The following is a 12,610-nucleotide window of genomic DNA, read 5'->3' as shown; positions in this document are numbered from 1 at the left end:
CCCGGGAAGGTGACACGGGATCCTCACCCTCAGGTCACTGACCTCTGGGTCCCCATCCATGGTGGGACGTCGAGCAGCGTCCCGCTCACCACCCGTTAGAAGCCAGTAGGAACCCCCAAGAGTGACAACCAAAATGCCTCCACGCTAACCAACGTCCCCTGGGGGACGGGGCCACCCAGGTGAGGACGGACGGGGCAGGGGCAGGGTCCCCGACGGCAATCAGGACGGGCTGAGTGCACCGAGCCCGCGCGCACACTGACCAAAGCTGCCAGACACAGCCACGCCAACTGCCTGTATTCTCCAAAACCAGGCTTCCAGAAACGTCAAAATGTGGCACTCGCACACTGTCCACGACACAGCGTGAGGCGCAAGCCACGGCCCCCAGGGTGGACAGGCCCAGGGTGACCTGTGCGAGCGGCGCAGAGCGCACCGCGGCCCCGGGGGCCAGAGGGAGCGGTGAGGGGCCGTTGGGGCCCAGCGGGGAGATGATGACTCAGGGTCCGGAGCCTGCAGGGCGTGGCCTCGACCGCCCGGGAGCCCAGGGCCCAGGCAGAGCCCGCAAGCACACGCGGGGAGAGCCCCGGGCGGCCGCGTCACGGGGCCTGAGCGGGAGGCCGGCCTAGCCGCTTCCCCAAGAAGGAAATCCCTTCTGATAGGAAAGCTGGAAGCACAGTCTCCCTGCGGCTGCCCTGTCCTGCCGGGCGGAGAACGCCGCCCCGACCAGCTCCAGGGGCCTCTCAGGGTCTGCAGGCTGGACCCCGGGCAGGACGGCGGAGAGGGCCCTAGGTGCACCTGTCCTGGTGTCACATCACAGTCACTGGGGACAGGCCTGCGACCACCTGACGCACCCCACCTGCTGCACTCAGGGGCCCCTCGGGCTTCTTGCTCGAGGCGCCGTGAGTCACCTGCTGTCGTTCTTTGAGGAACCACACTTGTCTTCTAATGCTTTCATGCTCAAGTCTGTGTGGACCCCTCACACCTATTTAAAAGCCACGTGAGGGCTCTTGGGTACAAAGACAGACACACACAACGAACACTGTTGGCTGAGGTCCTGCGCTGAGCCGGCCTTGCTGAGTTTGCTGTAAGTCTGGGTCTGGGGAGCACAGGCCTCACGTGCCCGTCGGTGCTGAATGACCACAGGGGCAGGGGCAACAGACCCGTTTCCTGGGGGCGTGCCCACCAGGGTTACCTGGCAGCCACCTTTGCAGAACCTTCTGGAAACAGTGAACTGCTAGATGCAATGCAGGAATCAACATGGAAACCGCCTGGGCAGGGTCAGGGTGTCGGGCTGCCGCCTCCGTGGACTTGGCCACTGCCCCACTCCAGTCACCCGGGGGCCCAGCGGGCTCCGAGGAACCCGGCACGTGAGGTGAAGTCTCCGTCACGACCGTGCAGGTCCCCAGGGGAGGCCCGCGAGGGGCCCTGGATGACAGTGCGGGGCCGACAGGGGCTGCCCAGCAGGATTCGAGGGAACTGCTTCTGCGTTTGAAGAAAGGCGGCCACGCGGCCGGAAGGCCGCCCCCCGTCCACTCACGGCCCCAGTTTGAAGGACTGTGACGGTCACCTGTCCATGCTGGTGTCTTCTGGAGATGTGTGTCCCAGCCCTGCCTGCCTGTCCCCCGCAGCGGAACCCCGGGCCACCACGCCCAGCTGCACCGCCCAGCACAGACCTTCTCCCAAAATTCCACTGTTTTTGTTTTTTCATTGTGTTTTTGAGGAGGGAAACCTAGCTTTTGACCAACAAATGAGGTCGGGTTTTCCTCCCAGGGAGTGTTCTGGAGGGACATGAGTTCCAGGGGTTTGTCTGGTGCCGCCCGCTCAGTGCTTCAGGACGCATCTGCACAGACGCCGGGTCCTCAGGGCGGAGGTGGGGCAGGAGACTGACCGGCAGAGCCAGCACGTGGCCCCTGAACCTGGAGCGAACACGGCCTAGCGCAGGTCATCCCGGAAGAGAGTGGCCTCAGGAGCCCGTCCAGTCCAGGATGCTGAGAAGCGCCGCAGGCTCTCGGGGGCTGGTGGCGGAAAGGAGCCGTCACAACCCTTTCCTTGTTCTGTGTTTGGCAGCGAAGGTGGGCAGCCCACCTACTTGGGGGCACACGTAACCCCGAGGAGTTGCCGACCTTTTGAAAGGGCTGCCAGGATCAGGTCAGTGCCCGCCACGTGCTCCCTGGGGTCAGCATGGCCCTTCCAGGGGGCGCCACAAGGCCAGGTGGCCCAGTGTCCGTGCAGCCCCCAATACGGGTGCCGATGGTGTCCTCTGTCCAGCCTGCCCGGGTCAATTCTCGAGCTGCCACCCGACGTCCCCACTGGTGGCACGTCCTGGGGGAGCTCTCATCACACGTGCTCTTGGAAGGAAAGAGGAGAGGGGCGTGAGCACAGAGCTGGCTCATTCTCTCTGCAAGCAGAGACTCATCTTCTCAGGAACCAGGACGGTGAAAACAGGGTTGAAAACGCCTGCAGACGGGCGCTGCATCGGACTCTCGGGTCAGCAGGCCCGGGTTCTTTAGCGAGCTGTGTCCCGCATCGTCTGAAAGCGGCCTCGGAAGGGAATCTGCTGCAGCCCCAGGCAGCCGCGTGCCCCGGAATCACCTGGGTGAACAGGTGGGCGGCCACTGCCGTGTGGGTCGTGCTCACCTCGGGCCCACCCTCCCCTGACGACCCTTCTCACAGGTGGAGAAACGGGGCTCAGGGCATGGTCGTTGGCCTCAGGCGTGGAGCCCGCTGGCCTGACCACCAAGGCCTGGCAGCCCGAGGCACCTGCCAGTAGGAAACCGAAACTGAAGGCCCTGCGTGTGGCTACTTTCCCAAACTGGGGCGGGAATCACTCTGACCTTCGCTCTGGGACCGTGAGGTGCCGAACAAAGGGTCTGGACTCACTGGAGAGGCCCCGCCCCCGAGGGGTGGGGCTGAGACGAGGGAGAACAGGAGGACGAGCCGGGCAGCTGGGGAGGGGCAGCGGGGCTGTGGTCCCAGGCTCTCTGCTGACATGGACGCGCGGCTGTACATTTGGAAAATCCCAGCACAGTGTCAGCGAGAGGACAGGCTTACACGCCAAGGAAGGCCGGGGGACAGGCCTTCGCTTGGGATTTCACCGTCTCTGAAACTGGAAACGCCTATTTCCTGGTCATCGAGTAGCACCCGTGCTGAAAGGCGGGCACTGAGAGAGTGGAGCGCCCAGCTCGCCCGAGCCCGTGGACCCACGCTTCCTCCACGGGTCTCCTTCCCTCCTGGCAAACTGACCCGTGAGCTCCAGCTCCGGCCTCGCAGCCTGGGCGCCTGTTGGGACAAACCAGAAACACTCAGGGCGGGCTGTGAGGGGGCCTCTCTGAAGACCCCAGGGCCCCGCACTCAGCAGCGCCCCACTCCACGCTCCTCTGGCTTCCTGCTCGGGTGAGGGCTCCCCAGGCCGCCCTCATTTCCAGGACGAGACTTTGTAAGAGGTCAGGGTGGGAAACGCTTCAAGGTGCTCAAGGGCCTTCAGCAGCCTGGCTGGGTCGGCAGTGGGGCCGTGGGCAGTATTTCTGGGCAGACGGCACTGGCAACCAAGTGGCAGCTCCAGGCGGCACGTAGCAACCCCTCCCGTCGGGCAGAGCTCCCACTGTGCGCAGGCTCCGTAATCCAGCCGCGCTCCCTTCCACACCCTCCCAGGAGTCCAGGAGGAGCCCGACCTGGTTAATAAGACCTTGGGGATGCCCGCTGACCTCCACCACCAGGCCGACCGGGGGAGACTGTGCTGGCCCCTCCCCAAGGGGTTCCCCCGAGGCCCCAGTCCTCAGGCCCTCTTGTGACACCTGGGTGGTCCCAGGGTCCACATTCTAGGCTCTTCTGCTCCCCACTGTGAGTTCTGCTTCTTCGTTTTACTCAGTCAAAACCCAGACTTTCTGGATCTGTCTTCGAGCTTGGCCAGAACTGGACAGACGGCCTTGAGGGACTGAAGGCCACTCGGCTTCCACAGACACACCACTCGGAGTCTGCCGTCCCCCCCAGACCCAGAGACCGGACTTCCCTTCTGGGGCGCAGCTGTGTCAGGATCTCGGAGGCGGAGGTCACACCAGGGGCACTGGGGCTGCTATCCTCACACACGTGAGCACTATTAAAGCATGCTTCCCGTGAGAGCGGCACCACGCAGAGCTTGGAAACATCCTGGGAAAGGCCAGCCCTCACCCCAACAAAGTAAGTGTGCGCTGTCTGCAGCGCGGGCTTCTCTGATACCTGCGTAGCTTCTGTAGGGACATCTCCGCCTGCACAGCCAGCCCGTGGCCACGGCCACGGCCACGGCCACGACTAGCACAGCAAGGACGCTGAGAACCGGCCGGTTCACCGCATCTTGGGTGTCGTCCACTGGGTCCTCTGTGATGCTGTCCTTGGTTCCCGTGAACATTTCTGCAGGAAAGGAAAGTAACCCAGGACTTACAGGGTCAGGAGGAAAAGGGGGTTTCTTCATCCTGAAGGAGCGAGTCCTAAGGGAAGTACTGATCCACCAGACTTCCCCAGAGGTGTTTTGTGATTTTTAAGCTATAAAGCTGATGGAGAGAAGGGTTTCCCCCTTCAGGTGACCCTTCGTCTCTTTCTGGGCTGTCCTTCCTCCTCACCCTACCTGCGTGACCTGTAATCCCAGCCCTTCCTAAAGGTCCACACCTGGGAATGGGTGTGGTGGGAAGCACAGTCTTCCTGGCTTTTTTTTTTTTGCGGGGGTGGGGGGGTACGCGGGCCTCTCCCTGCTGTGGCCTCTCCCGTTGTGGAGCACAGGCTCCGGACGCGCAGGCTCAGCGGCCACGGCTCACGGGCCCAGCCGCTCCGCGGCATGTGGGATCCTCCCGGACCGGGGCACGAACCTGCGTCCCCTGCATCGGCAGGCGGACTCTCAACCACTGCGCCACCAGGGAAGCCCTTCCTGGCTTTTTAAAGTAAACTTAATTTAATTAATTCTTTCTAGCTTAATTGCTGGCTTTAAAAAAAATGATGGTGAAATTCACATAACATAAAATTAATCATTTTAAAAGGAACAATTCAGTGGCATCTAGTACGTTCACAAGGTCACGCAGCCAAAACCATTATCTAATTCCAGAACTTTCCACCACCACAAAAGGAAACCCCCTTCCCATCAGTGGTCACTTCCCATCCTCTCTCCCAGCCCCTGGCAAACTCTAATCTACCTTCTGTCTGTTTGGATTTACCTATACGGGCCATTTCGTACAAATGGAATCATACACTATGCGGCCTTCTGTGTCTGGCTTCTCTCACTGAGCGTCACCTGCACGGTTCATCCACATTGCAGCGTGGTCAGTGCCTCATTCCTTTTCGTGGCTGAGTAATGCTCCACTGTGTGGATGGACGCATCCCTTCATCCATCCGTGGACACTTGGGTTGCTCCCACCTTTTGGCTATTGTGAATGAGCTGCTGTGAACACTTATGTACAAGTATTTGTTTGATTCTCGTTTCCAGCGCTCTGGGGCGCACACCTAGGGGTGGAATTGCTGGGTCACAGGCTAAGTTTTTTTTTTTTAGGCTACGGACATGCAGGCTCAGTGGCCGTGGCTCACGGGCCCAGCTGCTCCGCGGCATGTGGGATCTTCCCGGACCAGGGCACGAACCCGCGTCCCCTGATCGGCAGGCGGACTCCCGACCACTGCGCCACCAGGGAAGCCCCACAGGCTAAGTTTTAAGGAACTAGCAGATTGCTCTTCACGGCGGCTGCACCATTTCCCGTCCCACTGGCAGTGCACGAGGGGGCCAATCCTCCTGTCCCAGTGCCCAACCATTGTGCCCTTCCCTGGGCAGCTTTTTACAAGTGTCCCGTGTTTGCCGAAACCCGAAGGAGCCATGAGCCAGACAGTGGCTAGGCCTCCCACGCACCTTAGAACCATCTGGAAGCTTTTCAACATGTCCTGTTGCCTGGACAGCCCAGAAGTGCTGATTCAGAGGGTCTGGGCACAGGGCGGGGTGATGGGGGTTGACAGGCTTCCCAGTTGTCCCCCAGAGCAGCTGGGCTGAGACTACGGCCCCAGGAGACCCTCCCATTCCCCTTCCCCTGCACCCGGCTGCCCTGCTGGGACGCAGAGGCCAGCGGAGGCCTCTGGTGCAGCCAGAAGACCGTGACCGCTGAGTCCCAGGGCTGCGCCTGCATTCCAGGAAGGCGAGTGCCCGGGCGCGGGGGCTCCCGGCAGCTGGGCAGCAGGCAGGCCCCCGACACCCCCATCCTCCAGCTCTCCTGCCCCTCCTTCCCTGGCGTCTCAACGCTGCTGACAGGGACACACAGGCTGAGAGAGCCTGTGGCTTCTACGAAGGAGTCACCCGCCTGCACCCTTCCACAGGGGGCCTGGGACGGCAGCCAGGCCCAGCTGGACCCCCTGGTGGAGGAGGGGTTCTGGTTTCCCAGGGGGCACACGTCTGAAGAGCTGGGGTGGTGGCTGTGCAGGAGGGGCTTCAATCCTGATGCTGCCGCCGCCTTACCTGCAGCTTCTGAAGCGTTACATGACCTTTCGGAGACTCAGTCCCTCATCTGTGAAACGGGTCCCCAAAACTGACGCCCCCCCCCACCAGGTGCATGAGGATTAAGTGCCCCGAGCACCTGGCCGGCCCCTGCCCTCCGCCGCACGGTGATGTCTGTCCCCCCTCGCCCTGCCACCACCTCTGAAGCCGCTGCTGAGTCACCTCATAGGGGCTTGTCTCCCACCTGAGAGGATCCCCCAAGTCGCCCCTGGCCCCAGCCTTGGGTCGGGGTCAGTGCGCAGACCCCGGGACCTTACCCGTCTGGCCGCTGGTCAGGTTCTGGTGAAGAAGCACGTTCTCAATGCAGCAGCCCACGTCGACGGGGGGGCTCCGCCCAATCCGCAGGACGCTGACCACGTTGTACAGGCCCCGCGCGTTTAGGGACACGGTGCTGTTCTGCAGGGCGTCGTCCAGCAGGCTGTTGTCTGTCTTGTTGATCCAGTACACTTTGGGCCACGGGTAGCCATTCGTGGACGTGCACGTGAAGACCAGCTCCTCGTCCTGGGATGGGCCGCTGACCACCGGCATGCTGTAGTTTGCTGCAGGGGAGGGAACGGGCTGAGGGCTGCCAGGTTCCGAAGGTCACAGAAGCGGGGGGGACACGGTGCCACGGGCCAGGGTAGCAGGGAGGCAGCCGTCGCGCCCCAGACGCCGGAGCAGGGCCGGGACCAAGGCTGTGGTCTGGGCAGCAGCACAGGCCCTGTTCTACCAGTCACGCCCCCCAACCCACCAGTAGGGGCGCTATGAGCCGGGCGGGCAGTGACCGGCACCCACGTCCCACCCCAAGGAGGTTGGCCTCCTTTGAGTCTAGTGACACGGTCAGCTGACAAGTCACCCGTCTCTCCACCGAACGGTGCCCCGAGCCACTTGGTGGAGGGCTTTAATTTTCTTCCTAAACTCTGATCTCATTTAGTGCCTTATACCGCTCCCTCCTAATTTCATGAAAACATCTCGTTTGGGTTGAGTTGGAGAGTTTCGAGGCAAGGACAGCAAGCTTAGGAGCTCCTGTGAGGAGGGAGGCACCTCGGCTACTGGAAAACTGTCTTATGAGCCGAACGATATTTCCACCACCTAAGCCGCACACCTGGTTTAAACAGAACCCCGCTAGGGGGATCTGGATTTCCTCTAAGGGAAGACACGGGTGAATGAGCCGCAGAAAACAGGTCTCACTGACACTTCTTCCGGGCCGTAAGGCTGGGCTGGAATCAACTCGGCAGCTCCGCCGTCTTACCTGCCACGTTTAGCGTGACCGTGACTTCCAAAATCTTTTCTAATTCTAAGGATTTCCGAAACACCAGGCAGTTGAACTTCTGCTCGTCCTGGGGAGTGACATTGTGCAGGTGCAGAGAGAAGTCGCCCTGCTTCATGCCGTCCAGGGACAGCCGGGCCCGGTCTTTGTAGTGGTTGTTAACGTGGCCGGCAGAGCTGTTTCCCGAGAGGTAGTAAGTCACCACAGAGTTGGTGTTCTGTTTGCCCGGCACGCTGATTTGCCAGTAAACGTAAAGGTCATTTAAATCGAAGGTGTTTCCTTTGGGGTAAATGCAGCTGAGCCAGACGTCACTGCCCACCATCGCTCTGATTGCTTCTTCTTGAATCTCTGCAAACATCCAAAGAGAACAGAATTCATCTTCCGCGCTTGACGCGTAACTTTGAACTCACCCTTTGGAGGGACGGGGGAGCTTCTGGGTTGCAAGACTCAAACCCCAATTCTGACTCATTTCAGTAGGAAAGGAATGTATTAGTAATAAGATGCACATAGGAAAGCAACAATAGTTTAAAAATTCGGACACGGGCGGTAAGCTGCTCTGCTGTATCACCAGGGTCGGTTTCCAGTCATCATGCCGGGAGCCAGCCAGGACTCCTGCCTCTTTTTACTACTTCTTGGGAGTTTACAATGAATTCAGAATAAAAAGATGTTTTTAAAAAACTCAGACATTTGAAAAGAAAACATCAGCTTCTCAACAACATCATTATAGGAGTGTTTGCAACTCCATCAGAGAAGGCCCGGCGAGGTTCTGTGGTCTGTTGCAACGGCTCAAATGCCAGCAGGGAAAGTGGCCGTGTGCCCTGACCCGCCGCCCTGTGGGCTGGAAGGCCAGGCAAGGCCTCAGTCTCCGCTGCGCTGCCATATCCCCGTTCTGCACTCTTCTGGAAGCTGGTGGCTTTGGGGAGCAAAGGGGTCACGGGAAACAGGAAGCCCAGCTCCCAGCTCCTCTGGAAAGCGGAGGTTCTGAAACACTTGGGGGGAACTGCGCTCTGCCTGTCCCAAACACGACACAAAAGGAGAACCACGGGGTCTGGCCGAGCCCTCCCCTTTGTGGCTCTCAATGCCACACATTACCCTGGGCTTGGGGGCCCCGTTTTCTCACAAGGGCCCCTGGAAAAGCAAGCAGGGCTGTGGGGAGGACCCCACTGACACCTGTACCCCGCGGTCCTCACTGCTCAGAACTGAAGGGCTTGGAAGGCTCCAGCAAGAGCACCGTCTGCACTTACCAGCTCGCAGGCCACAGAGTAGCAGCAGCAGTAGTCCAGGGCTGGGAAAAAACAACCAGAAAAGGGTGAGTCCCGCTCTCCCCAGTGGGGTCAGGAGCCGGTCACACCCACCATCCCAGTGGGGAATACACCGCAGCCAGGCCATCAGCCCAGGCCACCCAGGCAGCCAGGGATTCAAGGAGCGGACGCAGCACCAACTCCTCCCTGCCCAGCAGGCAAGCCCCAAGGGGCTGGCAGCCCCTGCACGGGACCAGCTCCCACGTTAATAAAACGCCCCTCAAAGCAATTATGAGGGTGTGATAAAGGGTATCAACAGGAATCATCAGCCCCCTGGTGGCCTGGCTTTGCACGGATGGAGTCTAAGAAATTGTATAAAATCGGATAAAAACCCACTTTCGGGGTATTTGAAGTTTGAGAGACAGAGAAGATGTAAGATGCCCCTCCCCCCGCCAGGGTCGGGTGAGCCCCAGGACGACCTTCTGAAGGAACGTGATCTGAAACCAGATCTGCTGGCTCCACTGGAGCTGGTGCACAGCTCAGCCCTGGGGGCCGGCACACCCCTCTCATGACTCCCAGGCTCCTGGCGCGTTCAGCCTGGGAGCCTCTGTACCCCGCATGCCTCAGCGGTGGCCCCTGCCTCACCTGTCACCACTCTGCCCGTGCCCCAGCCCACTCCTCGGTGGGTCAGAGAGGAGAAAGCACAGACGGGGCCCCCTGCTCAGGGGTGTGGGTGGCTGGTGGCTGTGACATGGAAATATTTTTATTTTCCGTTCTTGAGGGAATAGTCTTTCCCTGTATTTCCAACTGGGGAGACTGGGTGGTGGGACCCTGGGGTGGGTGGGTTTTTGGGCTGTGCGTGTGGGACACCTGGGGATGGGGTACCTCACCAGCTCATCAAGGGAAACACAGGCTGCCGATGCTAAGACTGCCCTGAAGGGGGTATTTTGGCAGAAAGTTGTTGCCTCCCCCTCAGCTGGCAAGAGACCAGGAGTGACCAGCTGGCCGGCACCTTCCCCAGTTTGCCTTTGCTGATGCAGGAGGGGGAAAACCCAGGCGTGCGGGGGGCACGTCACCAGTTGGTGGGCACCAGACGGCATTCGAGGTAAATAAGAGCGACCTTGGCACAGCAAACTCACACCCTTCTTTCCTCTGGGCCACCGCCGGGGGCAGGGAGGGGAGGGGGGGGAAGTGAGGGTGGGTCGCTATGTCTTCTCTCCCAGCTTTTCCTCTTTCCCTCCCTCGGCAGGGACCCCGCCCCGGGTACACCCGCGTACTGCCAGCGTCCCGCGCCGCCGGGAGGACAACGCCGGCAGGTAACCACGCCTCCCGCGGCCCCGCGCGGTGCCGCCCCGCTCCCGGAGCCCGAGGCCTCCGCTGTGCCGCCAGGCTCGGTTCCCCGCGCCCAGAGGGCGCGTCCGCGCACACGCTCACCTCCTCGGCCGCATGGTGGGGGCGGAGACCCCGGGCCACGGGGGAACTCGGACGGCGGGAGATCTCGGAGCACTAGAGACCTCGGGCCGCGGAAGCCGTCGGGCCGCGGGAGAGCTCCGAGCACGAGCACAAGCGACCTCGGGTCGCGGGAGCCCTCGGAGCGCCCAGCACTCGCTGCGCTCCCGCCGCGCCTCGGAGGCTCTGGGCGCTGAGCTGGTCGCCGGCTCAGCGCCCTCCCGATCCGGCCCCGCCCCTGGTCCCACCCCCGGCCCGGTCCCTCCCACGGCCTTGGCCACGGGCAGGCGCGAGGGAACGGAAGCTTGGACAGTCACTCCCGAAAGTTCAGCCCTTCCCAGGAGAGGGCGTAAGTCGGGCCCCGCGGGTTGTAGGATGGGGCTCCAGGTCCACCGGGCCTTGAGCCTGGGCGCAGTAGGTACCCCGACAAGTCGGCGGCAGGGAAGGTCCGGTGGAGGAGGGCGGCCGAGCGCGGTGCTGGAGGGCTTGCCCAGCTGGAGGGGCCGTGGGAGGCTCAGTGCTGCCCCGGAGTCGCGCAGAACGTCCGCGCCCCCAAGCGCCCCGGCTCCGCCTGCGCTTGTCCCCCGCCCCAGCGGCCTGAGAGCCGGCGGGGCGCGGCGGGCTGAGAGTCAGGCTCCCGCCCTTCCTCCCGCTCTCGGGACGCAGCCAGGACCTCCAGCGCTTGGTGAAGTCAGAGCTCCAGGACCGTTCAGGGACGAATGAATGAGTGGCAGGAAGGAGGGAGGGAAGGCAGGCCGGCAGGCTCCACCTTCCAGTCCAGCCCTAGTCTCCCCTGAGCCAGCGTTGCTGCCGCGTCCTTTGTCAGTCCTGGGCCACCTGCCGCGGCATATTTGCCTATTAAAGGCTCTGAAAAGCTCACCGCGTGGAAACCAGTTCGTCTTTGCTCCTCCAAGCGTGTGGGACTTCTCGCTCTTTTTTTTTTTTTTTCTGGTCTGGGAAAGGCGGCGCGGAGCCCCGGAGCTGGGGGCAAACGCCCCGTTTCCTTCTTGCCCAGCCCACCCGTTCCACGAGGCCTCCTCTCTTCAGGCCCAGCTGCGTCCTCCTCCCGCACCGGCCAGGTGGGTGCCGGCCAGGCGAGTGGGTGGAGCCGTGAGGCAAGAGGCCGTCCAGCCCCCGGAAGGGCCTGGCCCCCAGGCACCCACCTCAGGCCTGGAGGCTCCTGTCGGGTGGAGGCGCGAGGGGTGTGTCCTGCGGCCCAGGCTGATGGGGGTGCTGAGACCAGCCTTTGGGGCGCAGGACAGGCAGGGTGTAAAGTGAGGGCAGAGCCCACGGGGCTCCCCTGGCCCCAGCCACCTGCACGCTGTCATTCTTATAACAAAGATTTAGTGCCCACCTACCACACGCGGCCTATGTGAGCGCTGAAGAGAAAAGCTTAAAATAAGAGAATCTGCGCCTGGTGGAAGTTAACATTCCCGTGGCGACAAGAGCAAACAAGACAAGGAAGCAGGGCTTCCCTGGTGGCGCAGCGGTCGGGAGTCCGCCTGCCGACGCGGGGGACGCGGGTTCGTGCCCCGGTCCGGGAAGATCCCACATGCCGCGGAGCGGCTGCGCCCGTGAGCCATGGCCGCTGCGCCTGCGCGTCCGGAGCCTGTGCTCCGCAACGGGAGGGGCCACAGCAGGGAGAGGCCCATGTGCCGCAAAAAAAAAAAAAAAAGACAAGGAAGCAAAAGAGCTGGGCTGGGAGATGGGGATGCTGCCGAGGAGGGGGATGGGGGCTGCAGGTGGCCAGGGAGGGAGGTGGGCCTGCGGTCCAAGCGCAGGGACTTCACCCCTCCCAGGTCAGGCTGCAGGTTGGGGCGGGGGGTTTACAGAGGCCAAGCAGGGTCTATCCTCCCTTTGGGGGCAGGGGGAGGAGAAGGGACAGGGGTCCCGGCCAGGACTCCCGTTCAAGTGTCCAGTGAGGGCACAGACAGCCTGAACTTGGGTGGGGGGCATCAGGAAGGGGTTGAAAGATGGGGGCCAGGAGGAAAAGTAAGATCTGGCCAGGAGAGCCGGGCGTGGGTATAAATCAGACCAGAGATGGGATTTCAGGACGCTGCCCATCCCCAGAGCCAGAAAACCAATGCCGCGTCTAGAACAGATGCAGCGGGGACCTTGGTGGGGGGGGGCGGTCACCGTGTCAGGCCCAGCAGGGCCGGAGGGGGCACGATATCGGTG

General features: G+C 62.0%; 1 protein-coding gene across 7 annotated transcripts; it reads right to left on the bottom strand.

Moving 5' to 3' along the window:
- Positions 1-278: 278 nt before the first annotated feature.
- On the bottom strand, positions 279-10,651 carry ICOSLG (inducible T cell costimulator ligand). Of its 7 annotated transcripts, none has more exons than XM_027081106.1 (7): positions 10,418-10,645; positions 8,987-9,027; positions 7,725-8,090; positions 6,751-7,032; positions 4,213-4,383; positions 3,241-3,276; positions 279-3,143 (listed from the first exon to the last, which is right to left on the bottom strand). In XM_027081106.1, the coding sequence occupies exons 1-7, from the start codon at positions 10,429-10,431 to the stop codon at positions 3,028-3,030; spliced, it is 1,026 nt and encodes a 341-aa protein (XP_026936907.1). In that variant the 5' UTR covers positions 10,432-10,645; the 3' UTR covers positions 279-3,027. The 7 variants fall into 7 exon arrangements, 5 of the variants coding, with proteins under 5 accessions (XP_026936907.1, XP_026936987.1, XP_026937077.1 ...); XM_027081186.1 differs by having other exon boundaries at positions 279-2,589; XM_027081276.1 differs by having other exon boundaries at positions 279-2,345; positions 10,418-10,642.
- Positions 10,652-12,610: the final 1,959 nt, after the last annotated feature.

The sequence above is a fragment of the Aethalodelphis obliquidens genome, unplaced genomic scaffold, assembly GCF_003676395.1.
Source record: "Aethalodelphis obliquidens isolate GAN/ISIS:26980383/991018 unplaced genomic scaffold, ASM367639v1 scaffold1, whole genome shotgun sequence".
NCBI classification, from domain to species: Eukaryota; Metazoa; Chordata; class Mammalia; order Artiodactyla; family Delphinidae; genus Aethalodelphis; species Aethalodelphis obliquidens.
Note: the sequence above shows the minus strand (reverse complement) of the source record. Positions and strands in the feature narration are given on the sequence as shown.

Bases quoted from the DNA above. Each gene is read 5' to 3' on its own strand.
- ICOSLG (XM_027081106.1), bottom strand. The intron at 8,091-8,986 runs GTAAGTGCAGAC...GGATGTTTGCAG, and splicing joins ACTCTGTGGCCTGCGAGCTG to AGATTCAAGAAGAAGCAATC. The intron at 7,033-7,724 runs GTAAGACGGCGG...CCTCCCCTGCAG, and splicing joins GGTCACGCTAAACGTGGCAG to CAAACTACAGCATGCCGGTG.